At 35.9% G+C, this 20,344-nt stretch overlaps 1 protein-coding gene across 12 annotated transcripts in view; it reads right to left on the reverse strand.

Annotated features, from left to right (window-relative positions):
- The window catches only part of LCORL (ligand dependent nuclear receptor corepressor like), a 122,460-nt gene that overhangs the window by 23,242 nt on the left and 78,874 nt on the right, over nt 1-20,344 (reverse strand). For 6 of the 12 annotated variants that reach the window (XM_066384689.1, XM_066384678.1, XM_066384682.1 and 3 more), the window contains 2 exons: nt 16,447-16,698; nt 4,734-4,827 (listed from right to left, as the gene is read on the reverse strand). In XM_066384689.1, coding sequence (XP_066240786.1) covers nt 4,734-4,827; nt 16,447-16,698 — 346 coding nt within the window. Of the gene's footprint in view, nt 1-1,409; nt 3,404-4,733; nt 4,828-16,446; nt 16,699-20,344 lie in introns of those variants that run through there. The other 6 variants (XM_066384687.1, XM_066384688.1, XM_066384684.1 and 3 more) reach the window with 5 other exon arrangements.

A 20,344-nucleotide genomic window follows, 5' to 3' on the forward strand; every position in this document is an offset into this window, starting at 1 on the left:
AATAGAATCAGTGGGGAGAAGGGGATCTCATAAATTTCCCTGCCTTTCCTAGTTTGTATAGTCAAAAGTTAACTCAGTAATTAGAAACATTTTGTTTCTTTTAAAAGTTATGGGTTGATTATTACCTATAAGCTATCAAAAAATATTTAATTTACTATTTCTGACCAAAAATAAATAATACAAGTACTAAAATGCTGCAAATTAACTAGAATATTACCTATAAAACTACTGATTACTGTGAAGTCAATAGCAAAATGATCCCTGATTTTATGAATCCTGTAAAGTTTTTGGTCAGGTCATCTTTTAAATGATATAAAAGAGTTCTGTTAAGTATCCCTTTACTATAAACTTCTCAATCAATTTATTAATGTAAATATAGTGTGAGGAATAAAAAAGCTCAATATAATATAAATATGTAATGCATTCAAGCCCCCAAGTTTTGCAAGTAAAATTCTGTATAAAGAGGTCAATAAAATTGTGTTGAAACATTTACTTTAACTTTGTTTTTCAGTGGGGGGAGGGGTAATATATTAAATAATCCAAGTTCTGGCCCTCACAAAATATGGCTTAATTCTTTAAAAAGAAAGATGACCCTGACATCTGCTGTTTTGCAATTATGTATACTTTCTTGTGGAAAAAAAAAGAGCAAGAGGATTCATACCCTACTATACAGGTAACATAATAGCTGAAGAGAGGTCAGTCTAGATCTAGGAGACCAAATAACTACTTAATTGTTCAGTGTCCCACTCTTCAGTTTCTTCAAACATATGTGAGCAGTTTCTAGATGTAGTAGCTGAAAATCTCTTCAGTATTACATGGGTATATGATTATTAGATACACACAAACACAAGTGTGAAAAACACAAGTATTTGACAAGGTGCACTTATTTTTTTAAATTCAGCTTTAAGTATTCCTTTTGGATTTAGGAAAACTGGCTTAGAAAAATGATCGGAACCTGAATTTTAGCAGAGAAAAGGGGCACTCGGAGAATTCTGAAGCTACGAAGCAGATCTCCATGCTTTCTATGGAGGCACGTGCTTTATAACATTTTACTACTAAAACTGCATACTCCATAAATCCAACATGGATATTCTGAACCACATTTTAAAACTGCTATATAAAAATTACTGGTCTCTCTTATAAGTCTGGTAAGAGTTAAAATGCACTGCCCAGCTTCTAACTACCCAATTAGTAGAGTTTACATTACTGAAAGTTCAAAACAGCTTCAGTGTTAAATATCTGTAAATCTATTCAAGACCCTGAACAAACTGCAAATTTGGTTATTAGCAAAATGATAATGTTTCACCCACCAAAATGAAATCTGCAATTCATTTTGATAAACTGAAAATGTTTTGAAATGTCACAGCAGCAAATATATTAAAGTTACACTGAGGTTTTTCAATAGTAGGAGTGTGTCACAATCCTTAAAATTTAAAGTAGTCATAACATCAACTAACCAGCACATTTAAACCAAAATTATCATTCTCAAGCTTTTTCTGTGCACATTATAAACATGCTCTAAGTTGCATTCCAACTTTCTTTTCTAACCTTACACATTAGCTTATTTTTCAAATGAAAAACAAAATTAAATTATTTTAATAATTAAATTTAAATTACTTTTTGTTCTTAGTATTCCATCTTATATTAAAGAATTCTATAGCTGCTGGGGTTAACTATGTGTCAGTTTTTTTAAAAAGCATATACCTTATAAACCCCAACATCCTGCTAAATCAACTATTAAATGATAAATATTAAATTTCATTATACATATCATTTAAGGTTTTCTTTCCTATTCCTGGTGGATGCACCGGAGTGCATTTCATATTTCATAGAATGCACTGTAGTGTACTAATACTGTATATATTAATCTCTCTTAGTATGAAGGTAGCCATCTATTTAAACTTGGATTGGTTGGTTGACGTACTTACAGTAACTGCAAGTATGTTCTATTAAAATGTTTACAAACTATTAATATCATATTTCCATTATAAGATGGTTCAACTGAATGGCTGGAGTGGTCTTTCACCAATAAAAATGTTTCACTTGACAATTACTTGTTTTCCCACAACGCTTTATGCTATTGACTACTAAAGAAAACCTGAATCTTTTCCACCTATTTATACAAGGATTAAATACAAACTATCAGAATTAAGTATGCAACTATATAATCTGTCCACAGTGAAAACCCTGAATAAAACTTTTTTCAAAAGGCATGTAAGTGGTTTTTGAACTGTAAAATTTCATGTCTCCTGTCAAAGTGAGCATCTGTAATTCCCACGTGTATACAGACACACAAATACACACCTGTGCACATACTCAAACACCCACACACGCACGCACACACGCACAAACATTTTCCTAACGAGTAATCTACACAGGCTTGCTGCTGTTTTTGCAGCTGCCAGTCCCTGAATCTGTCATAGTATATAACCCAGTGTCTGCTAATCGGAGTTTCTTCTTCGGAGGAGTCTTCAGTGTTCCAGATCTTTCCTTTACCTTGTATTCTAAAGTGCTGTGAGGTACCCCATAGATTCCTTGTGCTTTGGAAACACTCATTTTCCCACTCATCACCATGGCAATGGCCTCTTCCATTATTTCATGATCATATTGCCGGTAACGGCCACGTTTTTTCCTGGGCTGCTTATTATCTTTTCGATCCAATCCATCTTCAGGATTTTCAGAGGTTCCATCAACTGTTCCATTTTTAGAATTAAGACACAAAGGAGAGAGGTCCCCATGTAGAAAATAAGAGTCAACGCTTGAGTGAGTTACGGGCCCAGAACATTCTATTTTGTTCTGCTTAGGGAGTATATTTTTCAGTTTTTGGAGAGCTGATCCTTCTAGGACTGGAGAGGTTTTGGAAACTTGATACATAACATCCAGCAAACCAGGACCATCAGGTTGTGGTTTTGAAACAGAACTTACTCGAAGCTGAGGAATTTTTAACTGTACAGTAGGATGTGAAGTTTCATACTGTAGGCTTTCGGTTTTGTCTTTAAATTGAGTAACCATTTTCTGTAAAGTTAACTGATGGAGGTAACTGGAAGCTGTTGGGAATTTTAAGTCTGAGGTTTCAAGTAGATTGAGTTTACTGTTTTCTGTGCGCTCTGCTTGAGCTCTCGCCCACAAGGCTACTTTCTGCAGCACTGCACACGTGTCTTTACTGTCTTTACACGAGTAACTAGCATTGAACTCGCGAGTTTTGTTTTTAAAAGACGCAGGCTTCCCTGCTGGTAAGGCTTCTAAGTGGAGAAGTAAAGTTTTTTGAGGTATGCCATAAAGTATGCCTGCTTTATTTATGTCCAGTGCTCCAGACTGAATGTCTTTCAAAGCTTTTGAGAGCAAACCATCTGCAAACTCAGCACTTCTTTCCACATAGTCCTCTCTGTTTCTGTGTAGGCTCCTGGATGGATGGAATGAAACGATGGTAAACTGATGCATGAGAGACTCTCACACAGCTATGGAAGGGGAGGGTCCACTCCTTTATTATACTCCTTGCTTAGGTAACATCACTGCTTAGACTGGTTAAGTCTGTGAGACGTAGTAGTTACTCCTTATCAAAGCAAACGCTACAGTCCTGGTAGGACAATGTGTCAACCATACGGTGGCCTCAACAGGCAGACCTTCCAAGAACATAAAACCCTAACTCAGTATTTGTAAAAATAGTCTCAGGATGTTGCTATTCCTCTGACAGGTGCTTGCAGAGCAACACTTAGAATTTTTACTTGTACAATTAGAGTTCCATTATTAAAAACAAAATACCCAAATCCTAAAGGAGTTTTTGTTAGTAGAAACGTGACGTTACCGCTAAACAAGTAATAAAAGAGTCAACCCCTTTAAAGGAAATTTGTAGCAGCAAGAATATTTCCAAACACAAACATCCCATATTTCCACAAGACCAATTTTTCTCTAGACAAAAACTTACAATTTGAAACAAGTAGATAAGTTATATTTGGGTAAAGTAATTTTAGATATTATAAATGTTATTTCTATTTCTGATGTATCATTGTAATTTCAAAGTTTCTCAAACAGCTTACTATATTATATACCTTATGATTCAAAAGCTACTACAGCTTTAGTTTAAACAAATTACATTCTGCATCTAAGATTTAAATGTGACAAAAAAGCTTCCTGTGTAGTTTGTTAATGGGAAGATGTAAAAGTTACAAAAAATCCAAAAATCCAACAGAACAGCATTTCACTAATTGTCTATTAAATTAATTTAATGGCAGATTTCAATCAAAGCATGAAAGGACTTTATGTGGTGATTTTTAGATACATTCTACAGTCTGCCACCACACCTAAAAGCACGATGGGAAACAATAGAAACTCTATAAACTAACTGTAAGAATTAGTAGGTATAGGATTTTTAAAATTTGTTTAAAATAATTAAATGGTGAAATTACACATTTCCCTTAGAACTGCCTCCTGAAGACCGAATTTAAAATTCTCTTTACTTGTCCTGCTTCTTAGTTTGAATTCTATGGTTAAGTTGGTAGTTCATTTTAGTAACATGAACTAAAGTTTGGTGATTGTTCTGATAACTTTTCTTTAACAGAAAGGATAAAAAAGAAAGAGAGAGGACAAAATGGAAGGTATGAGAGACAAACACTATGAGTGACAAAGATCTTGGAGGAAAGCTGCACGTGGCAGTCTACTCAGAGGAGCAGGAAGAGGTCTCTGCAGAGGTAATCTTACATTAATATTCAATTAATTTCCTAGATATTGCTTACCCAGCCATTGAATTTTCAGAAGAAGGATCACATATGGATGATTCTTCAGATTTTATGCTGGTTTTCTTTGTAGAGAGATCTAACACTCCATCCCCTATAATTTTTGCAAGAGAAAAAACTTTATATTTGTGACAGATTAAAGAAACGAACAGGCTCTGATATAAAACCTGTTTAAAATCACCCCTTGGCCACCGTTCCCACTGTGTGCAGTGAACAGCCATGTGACTGCTCAGCCACGACTGGTTTCTATCAAGGCTGCCCAGAGGGTGCTTTGGGAAAGTAGGAATAATGTAAATTGCACAAAAGAGAGCACAGGAAATATGATAATGAGCAAGAGGACAATAAATTGCACTTACTAGTACTAGCAATATGTGGAACACATACTTTAGGTAAACTGTGACTCTATGTTGTAATCAATGTCTTTCTAGAAATTACAGTGTAAGAATTTTCTATTGTAAATAACTGAAATGTACAACAGCTGAGTCACTCATTGCCTATTAATACATCATGGTTGTATCTGTGACTGAATGAAGATAAAACAATATAAACACTTTAAGAAAAACAGTTGTTAGAAAACAATTGCCTGAGTATTATTAAAATATAGTTATTTTTTATAAATATTTAATTTATATAAATAAAACCTTGATTCAGATACTGTTAATCTGACAAATTTCATGATCAAAAAGAATAAAAATAAACTGAATTTAAAGCATATCAATAATACTGTTATTAATATTGTATCTTTACTGACAGCTAAAAAATTGAAAATTTAAGCTGTAAAAAAGAAATCATTATAAGAAAATAGTATGGTTTAAAATATATTCAGAATTATAGCTGGTTTTCAAAAAAAAAAAGTCAAGTGGGTTTTACTGTTACCATATATATCTACTTAATACTTAAGTGACCTGGCAAGACACAAAGAAGAAGAAAATGGGAAAATGTCCCCCCACCATCCTGGCTAGTTGGCTCAGTGATAGAACGTTGACTTGGTGTGTGGTTGTCCTGGGTTCGATTCTTGGTCAGGGCACAAAGGAGAGGTGACCACCTGCTTCTCCTCTCGTCCCTCTCTCTTCCCCTCCTGCTCAACTGGTTCGAGTGTGTTGGCCCTGGGCACTGAGAATGGCTCCATTGAGCCTCGCCTCAGGTGCTAAATATAGCCGGGTTGCAAGCATGGCCCCAGATTGGCAGAGCATTGGCCCTAGTCAGGTAGATCCTGGTCGGGGTGCATGCAGGAGTCTCTCTATCTCCACTCCTCTCACTTAAAAAAATGTCCCCCCCCCAATAACCTACTATGTATAATTCAATAATCATTTTATTGAGTGCTTACTATGTGCAAAGCACTATTTTGAGAGTTTGGAGAGCAGTAGTAAAAATGGCATACAAAGTACACATTCTCATGGTGCTTAGGATGTAGTGAGGTAAGTCATACACCACCACCATCACCAGCCAACATATTTCAGTATTTCGGATTGATGATAAGGGCTCCTTAAGAAACACAAAGCAGAGTAAGGTGATACAGTACGCAGGGTAGGCTGAAGAGGTTGCTATTTTATTAAGTGTTATCAGTAAGGGCCTCTTTGACTTGAACAAACTGAGGGTACCAACTAAGCAGATTCGTTGGAGGAAACCTTCTAGAAGGAAGTTTTGTGCAAAGGCCGTAATATGAAATCATGTTGGAATGTCTAAGGGACAGCAGAGGCCGGGGTGGCTGGAGCAGAGGGAATCAGGCTGCGTGAGATGATAAAAGAAATGTTGCAGGAAGGCAGATCACCTTGGGCTTATAAGCCACAATAGGAAATCTAAATTTTACTTTGAGAGACAGGAAACCACTGGAGAATTCTGAGCACGACTGACACAATCTGAACTGTTTTTGAAGAAGCATCCACCTGCTATTGGAGAACGCACTGACCGCAAAGGGCGGCGGTGGGGAAGCTGGGCTGCCTCCCCTGTGGGCGTGCACGTGCTTCCTCTGCGCAGACGCCTCCCCTCCTCCTACCCCGCACTCTTCCGGATTCAGACCAAATCTTACCCGCCGCTCAGTCATTCAGGTACAACTTGGACTTGACTGGTTCTCATTATTCTAGGTTCTGTTCTTGCCACACTTTGGCTATATTTAGCATTTAGCAGGCTGTATTCTAGTTGCTTCTCTATCTACTTCCTGGCATTAGCCACCAGATTATAAGCTATGTGAAGGCAGAGGCCATGTCTATTTTATTCATCAATGTATCCCAACTGCCCAGAATAGTGCCTGGGCATAAAAATACATGTTCAGTAAGTATCTCCTAAATGGAATTTTGAAGAGCTGGAAGAAATTCAGTACGGCTAGAGGTCAGAATGCCTAGATTACAATGGTAAAAGGGAAGAATGGACAAGTAAACGAAGTATATGGCACATTAAAGCTTTGAAAACTGTTAAATGAAGTATCTTGCTCTAGTTTATGCATCCAACCCAATTTTATGCTTAGTCTCCAACTCACACTTCCTGTGTTACCTAACCACCTGTAGTTCCTCAAACATGCTCTGCCAGGTCAGCTCTCAAACTGCAGCACCTCGCTGTCTCTGCCTAGAATGCTTTCTACACCTTTTCAACTCATCATTCAAGATCAAGGTCCCAAGTGGAGGCTGATTACAATTGCCCTTGAGTCAACAGCATCCTGTAACACTGTGACACAACACTCTCATGCATTTACTGATTTACGTATTTTTTTTTATTTCAAGTGACTGAATTTCTCAAGGTCAGAGACCTTAACTTTTTTTTTTTACTTCATAAATAGCACAGCGCTACAACCTACTAAATTTTAAAGAAAGAAATGTCTTCTCTTTTACTATCTCATTTCTCTTTAGCAATTACAATTTCACTATTTCAAGACTCATCTCCTTCAAAAAATGACTAACCAATCCATATTCAGATTTATCATTCAACTCACTAGTTTTGATTTTTCTCATGTTTTATGTCGTTTGTAGCATGTAAAACACACTTTCTATAAATCTGTTATTCCTACTCAATGTCACAGAATGGATTAATAAAAAAATCTCCAATTCTGAACTCTTCTAGACTTCTAATACGGTCTATTTAAAATTACTTATTATTCTACAGACTAGAAATAAGGAGGTGCAAACCCCCTTCTCTCTCTCCTTCCCATTAACTCTGCAAACTAGGCTGCAGGTCTCTCACTAGGCCAGTAGTCTCCTTGCTATCTCTGGGCCACTCCCTGTCTGCTGGGAGTCAGCCACACACACCCCTGGTTATGTCTAATTTTAATCTTGAGAATTAGCAGGAGAGTAAGCCCTGTTCCATCCCTTAGTCAGGCCTAGACTCCTGACTCCTTTCTTTAGGAGCTCTAAACAGTGATCCAGGGGAGAAAAATGCTTTTATCTTTATTCAGTAGTCTCTTCTCTATACCTAAGTTGCCTGTATGAAATTTTGCTCTGAAAGTATTTTTACTAACTAAAGTAACACATTATATTGTTATGTAGTGAAAATGGAAAACACTACTTCAACGATTTCTGCCACACAGTAAAATTCTTTAATCAATGAACATTTATGTAGTGAATATAAGATACATAGATACACAAGTAAAGGATTTTTAGATAAATTTTAGTAACCTATAGAAAATCTTACTTTTTGTTAGCAGTACTACTACTTATATGTGGTTTTTCTCTTTGTATTTTGCATATATCACAATTCCTTTTTTCATCATAAGGGTTGTAGCTCAAGAACTAGGAAAATCATAATAAGTTACCTCTATGACTGTCCAAATTAGAAAAGCAAAACCAATGAGAAGAGGAGAGAGAACCTGGGAAGGAGGATTAAGAAAAAGAAAAACCAGGCCCTGGCCAGTTGGCTCAGTGGTAGAGCGTCGGCCTGGCGTGCAGAAGTCCTGGGTTCGATTCCCAGACAGGGCACAAAGGAGAGGCGCCCATCTGCTTTTCCACCCCTCCTCTTCTCCTTCCTCTCTGTCTCTCTCTTTCCCCTCCCGCAGCGAGGTTCCACTAGAGCAAAGATGGCCCAGGCACTGGGGATGGCTCCTTGGCCTCTGCCCCAGATGCTAGAGTGGCTCTGGTCGCGACAGGGCGACGCCCCGGAGGGGCAGAGCGTCGCCCCGTGGTGGGCGTGCTGGGTGGATCCTGGTCGGGCACATGCGGGAGTCTGTCTGACTGTCTCTCCCTGTTTCCAGCTTCAGAAAAATACAAAAAAAAAAAAAAAAAAAAAAAAGAAAGAAAAAGAAAAATCAGGAGTGAGAGATAAAGGGTATTTTTTGCTCCTGCTGAGCAAAAAAATTCAACTTCTGTCTAGTTGAATGGTGACAGGTAATGGAAGACTCCTTCAGAATGGGGCCATCACATCATAACTAGATTGCTTTTTGTGTATATATTTCCATAGTACTAATAAGTAACTGCATGGATAAAAACTAAGCAATCATTATGCTAAATGCTCTGAGCAATACAGAGTAAGTAGAAGTCAGAGAAAGGGAGACTAAAATTTATTTACCATTCACCTACTGGTAGGTATCTAGGTTTAGTTTTTCACAATTACAGAAATGCTGGAATAAAAACCCTTCCAACTGTGTATAAGAAGTTTTCTGGCCCTGGCCAGTTGGCTTAGTAGTAGAGCATCAACGCTGTGTGTGGAAGTCAGGGTTTGATTCCTGGTCAGGGCACAGAGGAGAGGTGACCATTTGCTTCTTCACCCCTGCCCTGCCCCATCATCTTCCCCTCTCTCTCCTCTCTCTCTCTCTCTCTCTCTCTCCCCCCCCCTCCCACAGCCATAGCTCAATTGGTTCGAGTGTACTGGCCCTGAGCACCGAGGATGGCTCTGTGGAGCCACTGCTTCAGGTGCTAAAAATAGCTCGGTTGTGAGCATGAACCCAGATGGGAAGAGATGGGGTTGCCAGGCTCTAGACAGGGTTACCAGATGGATCCCGGTCGGGGTGCACGTGGGAGTCTGTCTCTATTATCTCCCCTACTCTCACTTAAAAAAAATAAAGAAAGAAAGAATTTTTCTAAGATGTACATCTAGAAGTGGAAGTGGCAGACAGCAGGGTATATGCCTCTGAAATTTAGTCGATATTACCATATTCCCTTACATCCTTGACAATATCTTGTTCTGTTGAGATTTTTAATTTTTGCTAATCTGATGAGCAGGAAAAGCAAGCAGCAGAACTAAATCAATAATACTTAATATACATTTACATAAAAATTTAAAGCATACAAAACTATTTTAGTTAGTTCTAAGAATAAATGAAAGGATGTGACAGTTCTGGGTGACAGGAAACATTATTATGCTGTATCTTTCTGTATATTTGAATATGTTCCTAATAATAAACACAAATTGTTTCCATGTACTGGTTGTAGACTGGGCAAATCACCTCAGAGGCTTTACCTGATCATTTATTCCAACATAGTAACATCTTCCTGCCTGCCATTGTTATTGTTTTAGTTCCATTATAGACCTTATATTTTGTAAAATTTTTATTGATTTATCTTTTCTTTGTTTACTCCTGTAGAATATAAGTCCCATGAGGGCAGAAACATTTTCGATCTTCTTCTCTATTATTTCCTTTGTGCTTAGCAAATAACTGGCATGTTATAGCGATAGCAGTGTGAAGTAATAATTCTTAAAATTTCTTTTTTTACTTATCTGTTACAATTAGATTAAGGAAAATAATTCTTAAAAAGTCAAGTCATTACAAAGCAGTGCAACAATCTATGTTGCTTACTGTTCCATATGTTGTTTAACAAAGTGTAACAATGCTGTATTTCAGGGCATTTTCCAACCAAAATGGTTTTTTTTGTTTGTTTTTTTACAGAGAGAGAATCAGAGAGGGATAGACAGGGACGGACAGACAGGAACTGAGAGAGATGAGAAGCATCAATCATCAGTTTTTCGTTGTGACACCTTAGTTGTTCATTGACTGCTTTCTCATATGTGCCTTGACCGCGGGCCTTCAGCAGACTGAGTAACCCCTTGCTCGAGTCAGCGACCTTGGGTCCAAGCTGGTGAGCTTTGCTCAAACCAGATGAACCCGCGCTCAAGTTGGTGACCTCGGGGTCTCGAATCTGGGTCTTCCACATCCCAGTCCAACATTCTATCCACTGTGCCACTGCCTGGTCAGGCCCAACCAAAATGTTTAAAATAAAAATTTTCAATGCTAAAAATAAGAAATCCAAGGATTAAATCTCATTTTGAGTTGTCAGTGGCATTTGACAATAGTAAAGATTTTAAATCCAATGAATCCAGTATGTCATATATCATATATACACTGAGGATACTAGTGAACAGATGGGTTCCTGCTCTCACGGGTAAGTTATGTGTGAGGTAAGCGTGGAGACAATTCCAATGCAGGGAGAAGTTTACTATAATGAAGTTCTCCCAGTACATGTGCTGGGCCTCGCAGTAAAAGACAATCCCAACAAGGCCAATGAAGAGCTGCTCACATTTGATCTTGTTAGGTACAGGACTGATCAATTCTTCAGTTGACATGATAATAAAGGTCCATAAGTTGCAAATTTCTTCCTGCTTTGGAATTTAGGAGTTTTTAGTTGGGTCCTGGATTAAAATTGAAATTAAAAGAATTGTTTGATTTACCAATAGGCTTTCAACCCGCTTTCTCACTTAGTGTGCCAGGACAGAAAAGAGTCATTTGTACGAACAGTGCTTAGTTCCTCCCAGGTTCGCAGAGTGTTTATACAGATCTGCAGAAGTGCAGGTACAAAAAGAAATAGCTCTAATATTATCACACCTTGTCAGAAAGGACAATGGAGTGAGAGGCAAAGGAAAAGGTTTCCTTCAAGGCAACTATACAGGGTGGGGCAAAAGGAGGCTTACAGTTGTGTGTACACAAAACAGAGTTTATTCTTGTATGATTATGTATTAATTATTGTCTTATTTGCCATATGAACAATTGTGAACCTACTTTTACCACACCTTGTATTCTAAGTCAGTTTAGAGCCTGTGAAAGACAGGGCAAAGAAAATGGGAAGTATGGAAACTGACTTAGGAAGAATTAAAGAAACTAAAAAGATTTGTATGGAAGATTTAGAGAGACACAATAGTTTCAACAAATATTTACAGCACTAATAAGTAAAAAACAAAAATTTTAAAAAATTTCTCAAATTGTTGTAGATGGGGAAAAAATACCCTGAAGGTTAACATGAAAAAAAGAAAACTTTGAGATTAATAATTTCTACGAATATTTACAGTACTATAAAGGAAAATATTGTTGCAGATGGTAAAAATATAAAGAGTTGATAATTCAGAAATATGAGCTTAACTGTCAGAGCGGTCAAACAAAAAATTTTGCAGTATTTTTATTCAGAAGTTGAATTACCGTCTCTTATATTACAGAATAAAATAACCATATGCTGGGATGGAGACAAGGTATGATGATTTTAAAGTATATTTTTCCTTGGTTATTTGATTCATCTGTTATGTTCTGAGAACTCGTTTTGCCTGTTTTTCTGTGGAGTTGTGTTTTCCTCCTTGGCTGCAGTTTTATTAGGTGAACGGTGCCAGTGATGGCAGTGGTAGACATTATCTCCCAATTTGAGCCTTGAATTTTCACTATACTTTCATCCTTATATAACACTTGAGTTTGACATTTCAGTGTGGTCAGATATACAAAACTGCTGTTTAGACTGGTAATTTTGCATCTTAAAAAATTCTTCCTTATTTTGAGTTCATTAAAGATATCATCCCAAATCTTTTCTAACTTTTAGTTTTCTTTTCAAATTTAGCCCTTTAATCCAACTGGAATTACTTTAGTGAGTGATGTGAGGCAGGGACCCATCTATTTTTTGTTTTTTGTTGTTCCATGTGGATAATCAATCAAACCATTTCTTGAACAGGCTACCCTTCCCTAATTTATAATGACATCTCTGTCTCATATCAAGATTCCATTAATGTTTGGAGAGATTCTAGACTTTCTAATCTGTTCTACTACTAATTTATATGGCCAATAGCACCCTATTCTAAATACTGCACTAAATAAGTCTTGATATGTTTTAGAGTAAATCACTTAACCCGCTTGACTTATTCTTGGCACTTTAAGTATTACTCATAAATTTTAGTCTTTGTAAGTCATTTTTCACAATAAACCCTATCAGTATTTTGACAGAAATGACACTGAATTTGTAGGTATATTAAAAATGAACTGTCATCTTTTAGTCTTCTCATTCATTTAAAATATAACCATTCATTTTGGAAGTCTTCTTTTATGCCCTTCAGTCAAGTTTTATAATGTTCTCCATAAGGTCTTAGATAGTTTATTAGTTTCATTCTTAAGGCGTTTTAATGTTTTCCCTGCTTTTGTTGCTAATATAGATAAGTTTTTTAAAAATGAATTTTTTAATTGGGTGGTTGCTGATATGTAGAAATATATATTGATCTTATAAGTAGTATCTTTTCTGGACTTTCTCATCAGTTCTAAAAGTTTACCTAAATATTCTCTCATATTTTCTACATGCATAATTATATTGCATACAAGCAAATAAAATTTTGCTCATTCTTTTCTTATAACCTATTGCTTAATATTGCTTATTTTTGTATTTCTATTTTTCTCATCTGGTTATATAAGTCAGGACCTTTCATAAAATGTTAAAAATTGGAGTTAGTGTGCATTTTTTGCTTCTCCATTACTTTAAATCATTTGATTATGATGTTTCTGGTAGTGAAAGTGGTTATATATTCTTCATTTGATAAGCATTTTTTATTACAAATGTGCTAGCTTTTGTAGATTTTTTTCTGTATCTAGAAAATGATACATATGTATTTTTTTTGGTAATGTGGAAAATCACAAAGGTTTTTCAAATGCAGAATCATCCATGCCTCCCTAGTCATTATTTATGACATTTACATACTTCACAGTATTCAATTTGCTAATATTTATTTAAGACTTTTACACTTATGTTTGTAAGACTGGTTTGCAACTTTCCTTTCTTTTGCTATCTCTGTCTGGTTTTGGTGTAAGGATTATACCAATATTTGTTTCCTATTCTTTAAAATAGTCTGTGAATGATTGAAATTATCTGTTGCTTCAAGGTTATATAAAGTACCCCATAAAACTATTTGGAGTTGATAATTCTAAAGATTTATAGGTTAGATTATCCATAAATTATTCACATTATTTGTTATTGAATGATTTATTGGTTTATGGATCATATTATCTAATTTCAATAAAGGGGTAACCCACAAAGTGAACAACTGACTTCAATGAGCACTGTTAAGAAATCATTGAGAATAACATGAAAAATGTAAGCAGCAGCAAATAACAAACGAAGGCAGAACTAACACTGCTTCCAGTATGAGCACTTTACTGATTATATTCTAAGGTAAAAACAGTGAAATTTGGGCAAATTTTAAAAAAATTCTTAAGAAAACCATGTGAACTATAGATTTATACCTGTTATTATTACTAATGACTTTCACAAAGTCTATTGTATATTAAGATACCAAGGGTGATCATGATTAGTAAGATATTTATAACTGTTAATAACATCTTTATTTCAACCTTAAAAATTTTAATTTATAGAAAGATGAGTATATATATATAAGGTATTAGTATTTATAATTACATACATATATGTGTACACACAAATGCATCAAAGTGTATGTGCTCAATTTTTTATACATAAATTTTGGTATGCAAGTAGGCAATGTTAAAGCCTACCAACCTGTATCACAGAAGTATGGTTTTATAAAAGAAAATCCGATTTTATTACTTTGTGCTTAAAGCAATTGAGCAGCTTTCTGTGGCCCTAAGAAAAGTCAAAATCTTCAATATATCCTACATGGCTTTCTCATAATCTGGTCCCTACCTATTTTTTTAGCCTCATCTAATATCATTTTCTCTTTTGTCCTCTACATTACAAGCCACACTAGACTGAACGATTCCTATCCTGAATGAAGAACACTGAAGTCACATATGATAACGTCATCTCCCCAACTTAAAATCACCAAGAAGACTAAAGTATAGACTGATATCCATTATCACTACTCTTTTCAAACTCAGGATGTCCACACACATATTTGTGCACTTTCCTTAGGATATCACAATAATTGAAAGAACTTACATTACTTGTTTTCTACATTTATATACTTGGGTCTGCCTTACCACTTAAGTTCACAGAATCAAAAACGTCAGAATTAAAATTTAACTTTTCAATTTCATCTGTCCTGTCACTCACTGAACGCTTCTGAATACCCCTAATTAATGATACGGCCCCAGGGAATCATTTCCCCCTTTCCAGTTGAAGACCCATCTGATCCTCAGAAGATTCTTTCTTTTATGAACCCGAAATCTGTTTCTCTCCAACTGCTAGCTGGCGGTCCTAATTCTCACTGGGCCATTCAGAAAAAGTTGTTTTACTTTAGTGTAACAGCCGTACAAAATTCACAGGTCACTATCATGCTGCTCCTAAGGTTTCTCTTCTGTGGTGTAAGGAGCAGGAGGTAGAAAATACAGAGACTAGTGTTTGGGTATATTTTATGAGTAAGTATCTTTATATTTAACTTCACACTGTTCCAATGAGTTTATTATTCTTGCCAAATAACAATATCTGAGGAAATTAAATAATGAGGAAATGACAGTTCCAACAGATAAAGTTGGTTATTCAAGGAATGTAAGGATCAGAGCTGAGATTTCAACCACAAGTCTTATACCAAAACCTACAGGTTACTTCTTTAGGACACTGAACCGCCTTCCACAAAGGAGAAAAGATACAAGAGGATGTGAAACACGGAAAAGGAAAACGCACACGAGAATTGTTTAAATCCGATGCTTTCTACTTTCCAAACTTTATGTACTGATATATTTTTCCTTAAGCTTTATACTATACTCATCTTTGACATTTTTTCTGTCATATATCCGAATATCTCTTATTGTTCTACAAACACTCATACAAAATTAAAGAAAATAATTTCCATACTTCAGCTCACTGTCAATTTTAATCTATCTTATACACTGAAAATACCATTTCCCTTAGACTTATTGTACAAAATTTTCTCTAGAGCCCCAAACACCATACTGCCTTCAGAGATCAAATTTAACGCTGATATTTTTCCAGCTGTAAGGACTGACAATAATATCTCTAACTTGTGTTAACAAAAGCTACTTGTTCTATCTTCTCGAGTCAAACACTGATTTGGCATCTTCCACCGGCACTTTAAAGACCTTTCCTTCTTTCCCTGTGTGAATTATGGCTCTTCCTTAATTAACTACCAGATAAGTCCAACATACCCCTCAGCATTCAAGCTCTTATGAAAAATGAGTCTCTACATAGTTAATTACATGATTATATTTGTCACATACATTAACTTTTCTTTTTCCCCAGTTACATCAACAATTAAAGAAAAATCATCTATTTTTATTTTTCATCTAAGTGTAAAAATTGAACAAAGTGTTTAATCAATGTTTTCAGTTATACATTTAAAAAATAACTTGTTATTATATACATCTCTTAATTTTATACTTTTCTTTTAATTTGCTTGTTAAGATTCTCTTATTGTGAAAAAGAGATTGAGAGCAACTCAAATTTCTTCTATAAACGAAAGTCAAATGCAATACAAACGTTCTAGTTTAGCACTTCTCACTGTCCATATTACTAGGCTAACTATAAATCATGTTACTTCTAAAATTTCTCTGCGAATATAAGGTTACACATATTTAAGATCAGTAAAACATAAAACTATACATTACACAAACACACAGTCTTACCTTGCTGAGTGTTTTGTTCTTGCATTCGATTCACAGTGAGGTCTAAGGGGCCTTCCTGCTCTTCCTGAACGGAGTTTTCTGCTGGATTCATTTGGATACTTTTACATATTAAACTTGGTCCCACTGAACCATTTCTATTCTCTTGAATTTTACCACTTTTTGAAATATACTCAATTGCAAACTGACGTATCATCTTTTTCATTAATTCCTGAGCAACTAGGGGAATGTTAGGATCACAGTTCTGAGGAAGATCTAGAGAAGAAATAAATATAATGAGCATTAAAAAATGAAATACAAAATACCAATGTTTAAACTTATTTTAATTACAAATTAATGATTTCAGAAGTCTTTTTGGCGTCAGTTGTAATTGACGGTGGTTTCTAGGACTTAGTAAGAAACCTTGTAGGTTTAATTAGTATTATGATACTATATCAATCCCAAACTTGGCATATTTAATCATTTCTTAGAAATAAAGATTTTTGGTCACAAACTAAAATACAGATAAAAGAATAAGATATAAAAAGTTCAGGTCTATGTCTTATTTTTAGAACTTTAATTTAAATGTATTCTACTAGATATTAAAACATTTATTATGTGAACATAAGTTGTATATGTAATCAAGCCATTTTTAACTAAATATACTAAGTACATGTATTAACCATTAAAGAAAACATCTAAACTCTCATAATTGTGAATTACCACTACATTCTTCAAGTCTGTCAAATGCACATTTCATATACAGCTTGAATGTCATCATGAAGGATTTTTTATTTCCTCAACTTTTTACACTGAGAAATTTTAATCAGAAAAAATAAAATAAAGAAGAGTACAATCACACAGACAGCCTCAACCAAGATTCAAAAATTGTTAGTGTTCTGCAATGTTAGTTTTAACTTTTTTTGGTTTGCAGGATGATTAAAAGTAAATTGTAGAATTATGACATTTTATTCCTAAATGTTTTAGCAAGCATCTACTAAGCTTCCTCTAGAAAATGGCAATATCATTAAGGTTCTTAATTCTTGATCCCCAAAGACACTGATTAGCTACCAATATAATGAAGGTCAGCAGCAATATACAATTCTATTTGAAACTTGTAAAGTTGGACAGTTAAATGATTTTATAGTGAGATGAGTGGGGTAAGGCCAGACCAGTTATAAACACAGTATAGAACAGTGATAACGAGTCTTGGGACTGGGGAGGGAGGCCGGTGGTAACTTCACATAGTCGTCGGATCTCAACCAATGCTTTTATTCACTCTGCTCCTTTAGACACAGAATGGCTGGTAAATTGGGAAAAATAAGTAACTATACTACTTCCTCTTAGAAGTGGTCCTACTCTTGAAATACTAGTTCTTTGCTCCTTAAATACCTCAACTCTTACTCAGGCAGATCAGTGTTATACGAACAGGTCTGCACTGATCCAGGGCTGTCTGAGACTGAAGGGTTAAGTTTCTTTAGTTTGGGAGTTCAGTGTTAGCTGAAAAAACATGTCTAAGACCTCTGAAGGCAAGTCTTTCAACTAGCATTTATCGTTACACAGTAGATACCTGATTCTAAAACGCAAGAAGGTTGGAAAACACACATTTGGAGGACAGAAGAGGCAACAAACACCCACTATGACCACCACCACATTTGGTAGCAAAATGTGACCTAAGATGACATGAATTTATTTATGGTCCCTGCAGAAATATCAACAGATTTGGTCACAGGATGCTATTTTAAACCAGTTGGAGATGTTATATAATACACATCTCCTTTCTATTACCTCTTTTAAAATAAAGAATTTTAAACTCTGAAGAAACATATGAAAAAAGGACTATAGGCCTATTAAAAAAAGTAACATTTTGGCCTTTACATTTATTCTTCAAATTCAGTAAGGAAGAGAAGCAATGGTTTTGGAGTACTAGAAAATAAAAAAGACTTAGCTTACACACTGGAATCTTGGTCATACTTATGGACTTAGTCTAGTTGCGTATCCCCTCCACGTTTCAGTTTCTCTGCTCATAAAAATGGAAACAACAGAACCTGGAAAATCCTAACTGGGCTTGCTCAGAGCATATTTTCTGGATGTATGATACTGCAGATAAAATACTTGACATTTTAACAGTGTGATAAATGTTAGCTCTTAAGTTATAGTGGAAATCACAAGAGAAACATAAAGATGCAAACTGAGCAACTGTATGTTATTTAAGTCACAAAATGTCAAATAAAGACAAATATAAAATTATTAACTGGGAAAATAAAAAGGACACAATACTGAAGCCCATGTGATACTTTTGGTTTAGAATAGATACATTAGCACTAGTGACCTAACGGAAGTGGTCTACAAGCACAGGAGACCTCCATGTCACACACGACGAGTCCCAGTTTACACCAGTTCTTCATTCTTACCTCCAGGAATCTTGGAAGGTTTCTGTGAACATGCCACCTTTCTCCAAACCTAACTTTGTTTCACATTATGTGTGAAAGGAGACACTGAGTGAACTTCTAGGTACTTTGGTTAACTGTCCTGTCATTTATTGACTAATGTCACTTTATAAATTCAAAATGATTAAAATTTCCGGAAAGAACAAACACATGATCAGACTCATAGCATCATTAGGGCTACCCTTTAGGGTTTAATGTAGAGCCAAGTATAAAGCAGACAGTGCTACTCTAACTATTCACCTACTCAGTTTTTGTCTCTTTATATTGGGAATAAATATGTGTCAAAGGGCTTGGTAAAAAACAAATGAAAATATAAAATATAAAAAAGAGACAATAAAAATGCTGTTCAGCTGCTACTTAGCTCATGAGTCTTCTAAATTACATGTACAAGCTGTCACAGCTACAAAAGCAAATGAGTTCCTTACAGATCTAGGCCAGGGATTATAAACTCTAGTTGTTTTCAAAGGTCAGGCAAATAATAAATGTTTGGCTAGAAGAATGTTGCCACGTGGAAATGGTGTCTACTGCCCTCCAGAAGACAGAAGAAACTTATTTTTACACTATCTTTTCATTTTTCAAATTTTACTAATTCAAAAGTTTAACATGCTTTTCGTGGTGGCCAGTGTCCAGAGGGCCCTCGGTGATTGTCACCTCCTGGTTTCATACTGCTGTCCAGTCCCCTCCACACTGCATCAGGGTGACACGTGTGATTGATAGCACACTGCAGCTATGTACTCCCTCTGGTACTCTGTTATAAACGCACTGGTTGCTATCTCACAACTCCTGAAGGTCGGTGCCCGCTGCCTCTTCCACACCCCCATCAACACTCCATCCTTGCATCTCTCTCTCTCCCTCCCTCTCTCTCTCTCTCTCCCCCCCCCCCCCTCTACTTACTCTGGAAGAAGCCATACTGTGAGCAGCCCTATGGTGAGGCTCATATGGAGATGAACTGAGGTCTCACGCAAACAGCCAAATGAGTGAAACTGGAAGAAGATACACTGCAGATCAATCAAACCCCAGACGGCAACCCTACCTGACCCCTGGACCGCTCTCAAGTGAAAAACTGAGCCAGCAACATCCAGCTGGGCCACTCGCAGAGTTCTGGCTCAGAGAACATGTGAAATGATAAATGTTTCTTGTTTTAAACTGCTAAATTTTAGAGATAATATGTCAAAGAGTAATAAATAAATGACACAGATTTTGGATTATATTAGTAGGATGCTGTTGTAATTAAAACCTACAGTGTAGGTGTGGCTTTAAAACCAGACAGCGGGCTTCGGGGAGAGTACTAACATAAGCCTGAAGTACCTTAAAGGAGTTGTTACTAGACACCTCCTGCTCTTTGACAGAGCTCAAGGGTGAAGGCTTGTAGGAAAGCGATGCAGTTATTGGAAAGTGAAGGAAAGAATATACTTATTATGTAGCGGCAGAAAGACAACACTTGTTTGCAGTAACTTGGAAAATAAAAATGT

Source organism: Saccopteryx leptura, chromosome 5 (genome assembly GCF_036850995.1).
Source record: "Saccopteryx leptura isolate mSacLep1 chromosome 5, mSacLep1_pri_phased_curated, whole genome shotgun sequence".
In the NCBI taxonomy this organism is placed as follows: domain Eukaryota; kingdom Metazoa; phylum Chordata; class Mammalia; order Chiroptera; family Emballonuridae; genus Saccopteryx; species Saccopteryx leptura.